Source organism: Corylus avellana, chromosome ca2 (genome assembly GCF_901000735.1).
Source record: "Corylus avellana chromosome ca2, CavTom2PMs-1.0".
Lineage (NCBI taxonomy): Eukaryota > Viridiplantae > Streptophyta > Magnoliopsida > Fagales > Betulaceae > Corylus > Corylus avellana.
Genome location: NC_081542.1, coordinates 4,758,318 through 4,772,054, shown reverse-complemented (window position 1 = coordinate 4,772,054; position 13,737 = coordinate 4,758,318). Strand labels below are relative to the sequence as shown.

The 13,737-nt window shown below is 34.0% G+C and overlaps 3 protein-coding genes and 1 pseudogene across 3 annotated transcripts; 1 reads left to right on the top strand and 3 right to left on the bottom strand.

The window, feature by feature from the left end:
* Nucleotides 1-35: 35 nt before the first annotated feature.
* Nucleotides 36-2,371, top strand: LOC132171803 (probable protein phosphatase 2C 73; annotated as a pseudogene).
* Nucleotides 2,372-3,010: 639 nt separating this feature from the next.
* Nucleotides 3,011-3,541, bottom strand: LOC132168585 (F-box protein CPR1-like). Its single transcript, XM_059579582.1, has one exon. It carries the CDS (start codon nt 3,539-3,541, stop codon nt 3,011-3,013), a length of 531 nt encoding a protein of 176 aa, XP_059435565.1.
* Nucleotides 3,542-3,646: 105 nt separating this feature from the next.
* On the bottom strand, nt 3,647-4,207 carry LOC132168583 (F-box/kelch-repeat protein At3g23880-like). The gene has a single exon (XM_059579579.1). The coding sequence runs from the start codon at nt 4,205-4,207 to the stop codon at nt 3,647-3,649; it is 561 nt and encodes a 186-aa protein (XP_059435562.1).
* Nucleotides 4,208-12,524: 8,317 nt separating this feature from the next.
* Nucleotides 12,525-13,737, bottom strand: LOC132168581 (F-box/kelch-repeat protein At3g06240-like). The gene has a single exon (XM_059579577.1). It carries the CDS (start codon nt 13,717-13,719, stop codon nt 12,556-12,558), a length of 1,164 nt encoding a protein of 387 aa, XP_059435560.1. The 5' UTR covers nt 13,720-13,737; the 3' UTR covers nt 12,525-12,555.

Sequence of the window (13,737 nt, the reverse complement as noted above, 5' to 3'; positions counted from 1 at the left end):
AAGCTAATATTCTCAAAACGTATTTGAGAATATTATTTTGTGGGATTTTTGATGGGCATGGGTCATGGGGCCATTTTGTGGCTAAAATGGTCAGAGAATCGATGCCACCATCTTTACTATGCAATTGGCAGGATACAGTTGCTCAAACTTCTCTTGACCCAGAATGTGACTTGGAATCTGTTAAAAAGCATCATTGGTTTAATATATGGAAGCATTCCTACCTAAAGACTTGTGCTGCCATTGATCAAGAACTCGAGCAACATCGTAAAATCGATACATTCAATAGCGGAACAACTGCCCTCACAATTGTTAGACAGGTAATTGAGATTCCTACTTCTGATGAAAATTTAGGTGAACTCTCTTTGTTATCAGTTATTGGTTCAGATAAAGTCTTTAGTAGGAAGAGGGAGTGACTCGTGGGGGGATAGACTGGGAAAACTGACTTAAATGTAATCATTTCGACTTGATTTCCTTCTGGAATTTGGGGACGCCCCAATGCCATTGATTGAATATTCTAGTAAAGAATTACTTATGTTATTAATAAAATTTTATCAGGATTAACTAGACATTTTCATTTTTCCAGGGTGAATTCTTTGTTGTTGCAAATGTTGGTGACTCTCGTGCTGTATTGGCTACCACTTCAGATGATGGAAGCCTGGTTCCAGACTTCCAGTTCAGCTTACTGTTGACTTCAAGCCCAATTTACCTCGTTAGTCTCTCTCTCTCTCTCTATATTTCCCTTTGCGTGTGTGGAAACAATTTTTTTTTTTTTTTTTAAAAGTAATCCGACAAATATATTAAAAACGTAAAGGCACCCTTATGTACACACAAAGTATACAAGAGGAAGTACCTAGCTAGAAAGAGCAAAAAGAACAAGAAAATCGATATAACTAATTCTCAAAGGACAAACATAAGCAATTGTTCAAAAACTATTTAATCTCCTCTAAAATTCCGTCACAGTCGTCAAAACTTCTGTCATTCATTTCCCTTTAATGGTGTCTAACGTCTGTGTTGATTTTGGTTGCAGAGGAAGCTGAGAGGATAATTCAGTGTAGAGGGAGAGTCTTCAGTTTAGATGACGAGCCAGGGGTGCATAGGGTCTGGCTGCCAGATGAGGAATCACCTGGACTGGCAATGTCTAGAGCCTTTGGAGATTACTGTGTAAAGGGCTTCGGACTAATTTCTGTGCCGGAAGTGACACAAAGGAATATAACCAGCAGAGACCAATTCGTCGTGCTGGCAACTGATGGGGTATGCACTATAATCCTAGTAGATTTAAAGTTGCTTTAAAAAGAGGATAATCTTAAAGCTGTTATTGTTGTCATCCTTAGTTTGGCATTGGCCCTTTCTTATGATATATCACCTAGAGCACTATACATAGTTGAACACAATTTTAGCCAAAAAGCCTAAGCTCATGGGCTAAGATCCACTTAGGTGTATTAAATACTCTTTTATTTTATATTTTCCCAATGTGAGACTCAACACTCACAAGTGTACTCACAACAATCTTCTCCCTACTTGTAAGTCTCTTCACATTGACCCAACTCCCCCTTGCTTGTGAGTCTTCTTACATTTTCAAGAATGTCTCGCATCAAGAGTTGCGGATGCAGACACAATTCCAAACCCGACGCATTCAGACACCCTTCCCAAGAAGCTAACCATGGTTCTGATATCACTTGTTGGGAGATAAAGCAGTTATGAAGTTTTTTTTTACTAAGAATACATTAATATACATAGTTGAATACAACTCTAGTCCAGAAGCCTAAACTAATGGACTAAGGTCCATTTAAGTATATTAAATACTATTTTCTTTTATATTTTCTCAATGTATGACTCAACACTTATAAGTGCACTCACCATTTCTTGATAGAAAATCTATGAATAATTTTGTCAGCAATTACACCATTGTAATGGTTGTGTCGTGATTCTTGAAAACTGAAGCAAATAAGGGTGAATTCACAGTTTTAGCTACCAATCTATATACTCCTAGCTTGGATGATTTCATTTCTGCTGGAAACATTTTGTTATTATGCAACGTGAACAAACACTTGAGTGCTTTTTTCTCCATTAGGTGTGGGATGTTGTCTCCAATCAAGAAGCAGTACAAATTGTGTCTTCAACACCGGACAGGACAACCTCAGCGAAGCGTCTTGTTGAGTGTGCTGCCCGTGCATGGAAGCGCAAGAGGAGTGCAATTGCGATGGATGACATTTCAGCCATTTGTCTCTTTTTTCACTCTTCTCCTTCCTCTCTGCAAATTCACCCTGTTATTACACCACACCAGTAGTGTAGATGCCATGTTAATTGCTCTGTGTCCTTCAATGTAATCTTGATTAGCAAATATTCACGTGAAATGATGTTTTCTCTGCTCGTCAAGTAATAAATTTAATTGGGCAGGGATGAACATATTCCAACCAAGAATTTAAGGAAAAAAAAAAATTATAATGTCGTGAGTAATGAGTAATTATGATTAATTCCTGTAGGATGGAATATGGTATATGGATCATCTCCATTGAAATTGATAATTCTTACTTTAGATTTAAAGTTAGTGCATCTAACAATGCACATGATTAATTATTTAAATATTTTAAAAGACGTGTCAATATTGATATCATGTACACTGTTAAATCTATCAACTTTAAATTATATCTATGTAATTTGAAATAAAGAGTATATTATTCTAGATAGTAGACCTATTTATAATGCAGAATATTAAATGGGTTAGCTTTTCCATATCCTTATTACTAGTTACTGCGTTTGCTAGTGTTGCTTCTTGTTTATCTAATTTCCTCTTCTTTTCTCTGCTTCTTTGTACAAGACAATATAAAAGAACATAAGTAGCTAATTCACACAACTCAGTCTAATAAAACATATTTATATGAATAAGCTACAAATCAGATTTATGTCCTAGAACCCTTATTTGTTCTTATGGGTTCCTTTATAATAGAAAATTTACAGGGATAAGGTTTATATATAAGAGAGGCATCATTTGATAACAATAAATAAAACTCTAAACTAGGGCATCCATGTAAGTGTGTCCTGCTTTCAAATCCCACTTCCTGATTTCCTCCCTTACAGAGACCAGGGTCTCCATATAAGTAATCACCTGCAACGACAATGGCTCTCCATCAATTTGAAGATCAACCATTTCTTTGGTAGAGGAATCATACACGACCAGCCGTCCACCACTACTTTCCAAGAACAATGCAATCTCATTCTTCCAAAATCCCAATGGTTTTCTGATTCCTGTAAAAGGTCCAAGAGTGAAGAGCTTAGCCCAAGACTCCTTCACACCATATTCATTCAACAACCACACATCAAACCCAAGCTCCAGCTGATCTTCATTCAACACACCAACAGCCAGTACAACCTTTTCATTCATCACAAAAAACTCTCTCCAATTTTCACTCTTTCGCCCTATGATTCTTTCATTTGGCAGCGGTGTTGCTAGAAATGCCTCACTGCTCATGTCAAACGACAAAATACTCTCCCACCCACATAATCCCCACCAAGAAGCAATCCCATTTGTGTATGCCTTCATACCTTTAAACCCATCAAAAATTATGCAGGGGGGGTTGTCCACCTTTCTCCAAGAATTGGTGCTCAAGCTATAAATCTCGTTTTGGTCTATGAAATCAATCTGAAACTACGACAATTTGGGGTCGGGATCAGAGAGACAAAGAAGCTTGATTATCTTGTAGTCGTTGGTTCTGGCATCAAACCCAAATCCAATGCCATTGGTGCTGGCTTGGAAGAAAGCAGGGAAGCGGGGGAGGGTTGATTTGGGAACAACCTTTGTTTCTTTGGTTGCAGGGTTCCAGAGAACAATATTCAAATCATAGTTGTCGTACAGACAAACGACACTGTTGCAAGAACCCACCACGAAAACCTCCACCTTCTTGTCGATCCCGGAATACGGCGACGGTAGAGGTTGTTGTGTCGGAGGAAGGACTTGGAGTGGTTCATAAGAAAGGCTGGAGACAACGTAATCGCCGGTGGTTTTGTCGCGCCGGTGAGCGAGAAAACGGGCGGTGTTGTTGTTGTTGTTGTTGTTGGGGGTGGAGAGGTTGCGGAGGAGGTGCTTTTCTGTGAAGTTTTGGTGGGTAATGAGAGCGTACCAGGATTTAGAGACGCACTTGAATCGCAGTAGAGAAACGACAGGCAGCCATAGCAGAATCTGCACCAGAACATCTTCAGGTATAGCCATGATCACCGGGTGATAATCTTTGGTTGTTGATAACAAGGATGATGGGAGTGAGAGAAAATTCTTGATCTAAATTCTGCACAGCAAACACGGATGAGAAATCCGAGGTTTGATGATTGGTGTTTGAGCCTTTGAGGTTTGACAAAGGGAACAGGGGAACCAACTTCAAACAGAGCTGTGCCAACAAGTTGTTGTGGTGGGGTTTTTTCTACGTAAATAAATAAAGTGGCATGTTATTTTTATTTTTATTTTTTTTGAAAAAATACAATTTATCCCCTAACTTTTCATTCATTTGCATTTTTAATCTCAATAACTTTTCATTCATTTGCATTTTTAATTTTAATGTTTAAAAAATAATATTTTACTTCTCAAAGTATCTGACATTGACACTTGACTCTATAAAATACACTTTACATCTTTACCCCTTACAATATTTTGAATTGACACTTTATTTCCTGAATAGCTAAAATATAAAAAAATAAATTTTGAATAAGTAAAATACATACTACTGCCAGAGATACTCGATTTGCCTAGGTTGCCTAGCAATGGTATGAGATTGAGCTTTTCGGAAAAAAAAACTAAAAAAAAAAATCAATAAGAGGAAAGGGGGAAAAGGACTATTACAAATAAAATAAAACACAAACAAAAACCCAATAATGGACGATTACTTTTTGTTTTGCTTTATATTGTATGGAATGAAGAAACGGCACATAGTTATATCTATTGTACTAGAACGATGATTATTTAGAAATAAAAAATGGTCTTATCATGAATATAAGAATTTGCAATAGAATGATTATTCTTTTTTATAATAAAATACAAATCATTTCTTGTTTTATAAAAAGTTACAATGGTTAACCCTAAACAATTGACAAGAACCCTAAACAATATTCCTCCAAAATCCCCATTTTTACACAAAACCCTAAAGTAGATGATCAAAAATTAGAAGAAAAATTGGGACTTATATTCCTCTAAAAAAGCCAAATTTATGTAAGCAAGTTGTGTGCCGTAGAATTTCTCCACGCAAGGGGACCACGAACAATTTCACCAAAACTGTCGGCTTGTTGTTGTCATGTGTGTGACGTGTGGGTGCATGTGAGATAGAAAAACAAGTGGACCACGAACAATAAACAAGGGGATCACAATTTGCTACTTGAATAAACAAAACAAAAGAGAACCTGTTGGTTCTATGGGTTCAAAAGATCGTGTCTATTGGAGTGGGTGTTGGAGTGAAAAGGAGAAGGAGATGGAGTAAATTAAGTGGGGTTGGGGGTTGACGTGTTTTGTTTTGCAAAATGAGTTGGGTTTTACTGAGGGGAAAAATTGGAAGTTTTAGCATATTGTTTTCACTTGAGACGTACGTGGGATAATTTTTGTTTACTTAGGGTGTGTTTGAGAGTGTGTTTTTTAAAAAATAATCTGCGATTTTAAACCAAATCGCAATTTTAGGGTGTTTGGGATTGCGATTCTAAAAACGCATATTTTAAAATTGCAAAAAAATTTACGATTTCCATAAGCTGATTAGAGGGTACTTATTTAAAAAAGTGCAAATTTAAAACAAAATCACGATTTATATTAAAAAGATATTTGGCACAATAGTTACATTTTTTTAACGGGAATGAAAAAAATGCCAAGAATACCCACCTAAAATATATTAAAACCATTCTTTTCTCTCTTTTTTTTTTTTTTTTCCTTCATCCTCTCTATTTCGTTCATCCTTTCTCTGCCCTGTAGCAATGTGCATCGTTGTTGTCCATCTCTCCTCCCCTCTTCGAGATAATAATCTTACCTTAATATTTTATTTCTCTCCATATAACTCCTTTGCTTTTGTAAAACTTTTCACTGTTTGGTATTCGGTGTTATTTTATGTGGTTTGTATGATTACTGTGCTTTTTTATATATGCGTTTATGTTCTTCGACCATTTCTACAAAGTAAAGTTGTGATTTTTTTTTTTTTTCAAAATTTTATTTAGATTACCGTGCATGCATAGTAATCTGCAATCCATCATAGTATGCAGTGATAGATTACTGTACACGCACAGTAATGTGATAATGCGTGTACAATAACCGTGTGAGGCTTTTTCTTTAAAAATATATATATATATACTGTACAGTGACCAAGATGATGATTTTTCTCAGGTCACTGTGCATTGCATTGTGATGTGCACAGTGACGATTTTCTATGGCTTTTTTTTAAAAAAAAAAAAAAAGGAACTGTAGAGTAACAATTTGTGATGGATTTTTATTTTTATTTTTTAATGGGTATTGCACTCTAGTAGTTTGTGATATTTTTTTTATATATTTTTTAATGGGTAATAAACAGTGATAATTTGTGATTTTTTTTAAAAAAAAATTTTCTCATTATTAGTTTAATTTGATGGTTTGTTCTTTTATTTTTTATTATATGTTTGTTTGGAATATATTTCAAGAAAAAAAAATACAAAAATAAAAAAGCATATAGAAACAAGTAATGTAGTAATATATAATTGCCTAAGTAGAAAACTCAAAGTTAATGTCAAATTATAAGTCATACTTTTGTTTGCATATGTGTTAAAAATGGAGGCTTATAGACAATGTTAGTTATTTTACTGTTATAATGAAATGTCCTTATTGGTAATTTAGTCATGAAACCGCAATTATATGCTAATGTTATCCAAACACTCAATTGATAAAAAAAAATACTTTTTAGCATGTTTTACCAAACGCCTATGCGATTTTAAAAAGTAGCGATTTTAAAAATGCAATTTTTAAAAACACAATTTTTAAAATCGCACTCCCAAACGGGCTCTTAGACGGAAATTAGTAACGGATGGTTCCAATTGCAAATTTTTGAAACACTAGGGGGTACATTGCAAATTTTTGAATAATAGGATTCATATTGAAAAATACCTCAAATTTCAGGAGTAAAGTGAATTTTTCCTATTTATTTTGTGCGAGGTCACACACACCTAGGGGTGCAAAGGCGGGCGGTTAAAAACCGCCCGCTAACCGCTAACCGCTATAACCGCCAACCGCCTAACCGTCTAACCGTCTAACCGCATTAACCGCTAACCGCCTAACCGCTATAACCGCCTAGCGGTTAGCGGTTAGCGGTTATTGGGTCTACTAACCGTAACCGCTAACCGCTAACCGCTTTTTTATATAATAAATTTTTATAATTATAATTATAAAAATATTTATACATATAACATAATTACTTGATCATTAAATCACAATTTTTTTTAAAAAAATAATTAAATCACAATTTGAGTATTAATATATTATCACTATAATTTATATGATTATATCATATAATCACTTGATCTTTAAATCACAATTTTTTAAAAAAAAATAATTAAATCACAATTTGAGTATTAATATATTATCACTATAATTTATATGATTATATCATATGAGATTGATCATTAAATCATTTGATTATATAATAACAAATTATACATATATAATATGACATAACTCATAAGTATACCAATTCATACTAATACAACAATTAAATATCTAGAGACTTATTTCTAATGTTTGTTATAAACTTTTAAGTCTATATAAGTCTACATATGTATATGAATAATATAAATGTATAATATCAATACTTAATCATATGATTTAATGACAATTCAAATACTTTATTCAAGACTTTAAGTGAATCATATTATTAATGTACAATGATGATATGATTCGTATAATATCAAATTAAGTAATTGACATTGGATTAAACAATGACCAATGTGTTACTTATAAACACAATTTAAGTATTAATGTATTATCATTATAATTTTAGTAATTTATATATTATCACTATAATTGATATGATTATATCACATGATGACTTGATCATTAAATCATATGATTATATAATAATAAATAATACATATATAATATGACATAACTCATAAGTCATAAGTCTACAAGTTAATCATATGATTCATGTACAATGATAATCACAATTGATTCAATTGAATTAAACAATATGTTACTTATAACTACAAGTCTACAATTTAATTAAAGCATTATTAGATACTTTAGGAATTTAGGATTTAGGAGTTTGAACATTACCATTTACCATTAGATATTAAGTTCAATTCAAAGAAAAAAGATTATAAGTAAAAATGATAAGAATTTAAATAATTAACCGGTTATGATTTAATATTTAAGGAAATTTTTTTAAAGTACAAGTAAATGTAAATTTTGGGTCAAATATTTTTGATTTTTCAATATGGACTCTTTTTATAGCAATTGGGCCCAAGAGGATATTAAAAATACAAGAAAAAAAAAATGAGGGTAAAAAAAAGCCCAAAAAGCCCTACAGAAAGCCCAAAAAGCCCAATTTTAAAAAAGCGGTTAGCGGGCGGTTATCTATTTCGCTAACCGCTAACCGGCGGTTAACCGCTAACCGTTAACCGCTAGGCGGTTAGCGGTTGCGGTTAGTAAAATCTACTAACCGCTAAGGCGGTTACGGTTAGCGGTTATTGCCACTAACCGCTAACCGTAACCGCCTTTGCACCCCTACACACACCATTTATATTTCCTTTAAAATCAACATCAATATCTAGTATTGGTTCACCTACTATAATCGAGTAAATCTAGGTACAACCCTAGAAAAATTTAAAGTCATTTATGAAAATATAATTTTATATACCATCCCCTTGGCGATAATGACTTTTTTACGCCCCTAAATGTAGCTTTTTAAAGATATTGCTAAAGATTTTACTAGAAATATATGATAACATAAATGACTGTCGTCAAGCATAATTCAAAGGAGATACCAAGTTCTTTTTTGAATTTCTTATTATGTACATATTTATAGCCAACTAGAAAGCTTGTGGATTATCCGAAGACCTTACTTAGGGAGATAAATGTCATGAAGCAGCGATATTGGTGGTGCCATTATGAGCAAGACTCGAAAATTCATTGAATTAGGTGGGAGAAAATTGGCATTTCCAAAAGTCAAGGTAGGATGAGTTTTTGTGATGTGGAATGTTTTTTTTTTTTTTTTTTTATGAGTGTGATGTGGAATGTTTTAATAAAGCCTTAGTAGGGAAACAATGCTCGCATACTATCTAGAATCCTCCTCTCTGTACTAAGATCCTCAAAGCAAAGCACTTCCAATAAGGTACGGTCGTCAATGTTAGATTGGGTTGTCGATGAACATTTTCTCAAAATACCCCTACCTATAAAAATGTTCTAATTAGAATGAAATAGATCGACTTCCAACAAATTTCTCAAAATTGAAAAAACCATTCTTCATTTATATTCACCAAAAAAAAAAAAAAAAAAAAGTGAAACTTCAAGAAACTCCTCTAAACTTCAACACATTTTGAAATTACCCTCAAAGTAATAATTACACATACTCCCACCTTTTTGTACTCATTTTCTCACTTTCATATCTGGTTTTTAAAACCATGATTGGATTTGGAATTGATATTTTTTTGAATTTTAATCCAATAGTAGTTTTAAAAGCTACCTATAAGTATGAGAAAATGGGTGTGAAGAAGTAGGAGTGTGTCTACCATTATTGGTTGTAAGTGCATTTATGAAATTTGTGTCCCGGCCTCATTGCTAAGATGCAAGAAGAGTGAATAATTTATATAGCATAGTTAAGCCCAAACCAATAAGCTTAAGCATATGTGTTAAGTGGTGTCTAATCAACATGTTATATTATGGAGAAATGATCAAAAATAATTCTTTCAAGCCCATCTCCATATAGTAAATAAATGAATTCACCATTGAATTTGTGTCTGACCCTCATGAGTTCACATTCATTGGACTTGCAAAAAGAGATTACTAAAAAATAGTTAAAAGAAAGATGTGTAATATATCTCTCTTATATTATTCACTCATTATAAAACAAGAAATGATTGGTGCCAATATTTTGCCCATATTTCTCTCATATCATCTAACAAATTAACCATTAAATTTGTAGACTTAGATGAACCCTATAAATCTAATAATTGATATATTAAATTTGTAAGACAACATGAAAAAAGATATAAACAAATTATTGACATCAATTATTGAATATTGAATGTTATCTCCAATAAAGAAGCAGTACAAATGTATTTTCAACAATCGGCTGGAGACTACGTACTATGAAGTGGAGGTTATTAATTCGAATTTCTCCTCCCACTCTTGTAACGGGACAACCTCAGTGAAGTGTCTTGTTGAGTGTGCTGCAAGAGGCGTGCAATTGCGATGGATGGGTGACATTTCAGCTATTTGTCTCTTTTTTCACTCTTCTAGCTCCTTCCTGATCGCTGAAAATTCACCCTGGCCTGTTATTACACCACACCAGTAATATTCACGTGACTTTAACATATGATGTTTTGTTTTGCTCGTGGTCATAGCTAGATAGCATTCATATTTCCTATAGTCTCCTCGATCGGTCCTCAATGGTTGAAGCCTCCTTCAGATGTACGTACAAGAATTCGTACTTTTACTTACTTACGTCGTTTGTAGCAAATGGATAGGAACATTAAAATAAACCATGTAAATGCATTTACAAGCCATTAATTAGTTGGGAGCCCTAAATTCAACAAACTGATGAGATGATCGAGCTAATTGTCTAACATGTGCAGCACATGATCACCAATTATAAGAATAAACCATATGTATTAACAATTAGTTGGAGGACAAGGCCGGACTAATCAAACAAGAAAAAGACAAGATGCATGCAAGTGCATAGACTTTTCCATCTAATGATCTTTAATTATATATATTGTTGACATACCCGACCACGAGGACAGAGCTAGAAACTAAAAGTCAAAAAAAAAAAAAAAAAAATTGCAGTTAGGTTGGTTGATCTTTTGTTTTTTATTTTTACCATAAAATTTTGTTATTGTTAGGAATTAAAATTAGCTCCCTCTCTGCGGACCACTGATTGATCTATAAGGGCAGTCTACCTTAGGGTACCGTTTGCCAAAAACTTCTTACCATATATTCATCAAAAAAAATTTAACTCATAATATTCTTACTTTTTATTTCAAATAAATCACTTCATATATATATACCAAACATTCTTTTTTTTTTTTTTTTTTTTTTCTTTTTCCTTCTTCATATTAATCAATTTTTACTACAGACAAAACAATAAATGTCGCGTCCATTGCCAAATGAACCTCAGGATTCTTTTGGCCGGCCGACCTATCATGGACGTTTGGACCAGTGGGACGAGGATCAATCTGTCAATCTAGCGCAAGGGCCAGACTAAGGATTGCATGTGAATGGGGCCACGTTTTCAATTGTCACAGACTTTGAAAATTAAGTGTGTTTAAATGAACGATTTAGATCATAACAATACCAAAACAAAATGGCGGTTGTTGGGTATTAAATGAGTATTAGGATGACAATTTTTTTTTTTTTTTGTTAATTTTTTTTTTCTAATCCTATTAGATGACATTGACATCAAACTAAGGATTGACTAATGATATACGTCTCAAAAGGTTTATGGTCTGTTTGGGGGTTTTAAAGTGCGATTAATATTTAAAAAATTCGTTTGAAAAGAAAGTACTCATTTGGTAAAAAAAAAAAAACATTGAAAGTACTTTTAAGGGTTAAAAAAGCTCAAAAATAACTTTAAGCAAAAGCTTAAAAATAAAGCTTTTGTAAAAAAAAAGTTTTTTTAACTTAAAAACTCAATTTCTCAAACACAATCCTAAACATGGTCTTAGTGAGTAAATCGTAACACGTCAATTTGTAGAAGAATTATATCATACTTCCTTGAATTTTCTTTTATTTCCCAAATAAAAGTACAAATTTACAAAATGAATAAATAATTAGTAGAAGTACGAATTCTTGCGCCTGTTCCGAAACCGAAGGAGGCTTCAAGCTGCGAGGACAAGAATAAACATTGATAATGAAGAGCTTTCAAATACATGATAACCCTAATTAATCCTCTTCTATTTACTTGTTAGGAGAGAAAATTTGAAGGAAATTCAAACAAACTAGCCTCTAAGAAGGATATGTGTTGGGTTCTTTAAGCAATTTACAAATATGTGAAAAACATATACTATTAAAAATTCTATCACTTTTAGAAGTTGGTTCGTAAGAAATTTGTGTCTTACTTCTTATATATTATGTAGAATTTACGACACACGTGCGCACTAAAAATTTGATAAAACAATGACGTTAGAGGATTCTGCTTTCTGTTAATTAATGATGGATAAAACATACAAATTTAGCGAAAATGTAAGTAAGACGAATACCAAAATAAAAATAAGCATTTCTCAAAAATAAATGTTCTAAACTAGGGCATATGTCCTCTTTTCAAATTCATTTCCTCCCTTTACAGAAAGTAGCTAGGGTTTCCATCCAAGTAAACACACCTGGAACATATATAGAGATGGACCCTTCAACCATTTTCATGAACCGCCCTGTTCTTCAACCTCAAATTCATTTCCTCCCTTGACAGAAACAATGGTTTCTACGTAAGTAATCACCTGCAACGAGTATGGTTCTCCATCAATTGGAAGATTAGATATTTCTTTGGTAGATGTGTCGTACACGACCAGCTGTCCATCACTACTTTCCAAGAACAACGCTGTTTCATTCTTCCAAAATCCCAATGGTTTTCTAATTCCCGTAAGAGGTCCTAGAGTGAAAAGCTTACTCCAAGACTCCTTCACACCATATTCATTCAATAACCACACATCAAACCGAGTCTCCGACTGCTCTTCATCTTCGATTGTAACAGCGAGAGCAACCTTTTCATTCAACACAAAAAACTCTCTCCAATTTTCATCTCTACCCCCTATCATTCTTTCATCTGGCAACGGTGTTATTAGGAATGCCTCCTTGCTCATGTCAAACGACAAAATGCTTTCAAACCCACATAATCCCCACCAAGAAGCAATCCCATTTGTGTATGCCTTCATACCTTTAAACCCATCAAAAATGTGACAGAGGGGGCTATCCACCTTTCTCCATGAATTGTTGCTCAAGCTATAAACCTCATTGTGGTCTATGAATTGTGTTTGATAATACGACAAATTTGGGTCGGGGTCATAGAGACAAAGAAGCTTGATTATCTTGTAGTCATTAGTTTTGGCATCAAAACCAAACCCAATACCATTGACGCTGGCCTGAAAGGCAGCAGGGGAGCGGGGCACCGTTGATTTGGGGACAACCTTTGTTTCTTTGGTTGCAGGGTTCCATACAACAACATTCAAGTCATAGTTATCGTAGAGACAAACAAGACCATTGCAAGAACCAACGACAAAAACCTCTACCTTCTTGTCGACACCGGAATACGGAAGCGGTAGAGGTTGTTGTGTTGGAGGAAGCACTTGGAGTGGTTCATAAGAAAGTCTGGAGATAACATAATCACCGGTGGTTTTATCGCGCCGGTGAGCGAGAAAACGGGCGCGGTTGTTGGAGGTGGAGAGGTTGTGGAGGAGGTGCTTTTCTATGAAGTTTTGGTGAGTAATGAGAGCGTACCAGGATTTAGAGACGCACTTGAATCGCAGTAGAGAAACAACCGGCAGCAATAGCAGAATCTGCACAAGAAGATCTTCAGCTATAGCCATGATCACCGGGAGATATTT

Excerpts from the sequence above, each read along its gene's own strand:
- LOC132168585 (XM_059579582.1), bottom strand. The coding sequence starts at position 3,541 with ATGAAGGCATACACAAATGGGATTGCTTCTTGGTGGGGATTATGTGGG.
- LOC132168583 (XM_059579579.1), bottom strand. The coding sequence starts at position 4,207 with ATGGCTATACCTGAAGATGTTCTGGTGCAGATTCTGCTATGGCTGCCT.
- LOC132168581 (XM_059579577.1), bottom strand. The coding sequence starts at position 13,719 with ATGGCTATAGCTGAAGATCTTCTTGTGCAGATTCTGCTATTGCTGCCG.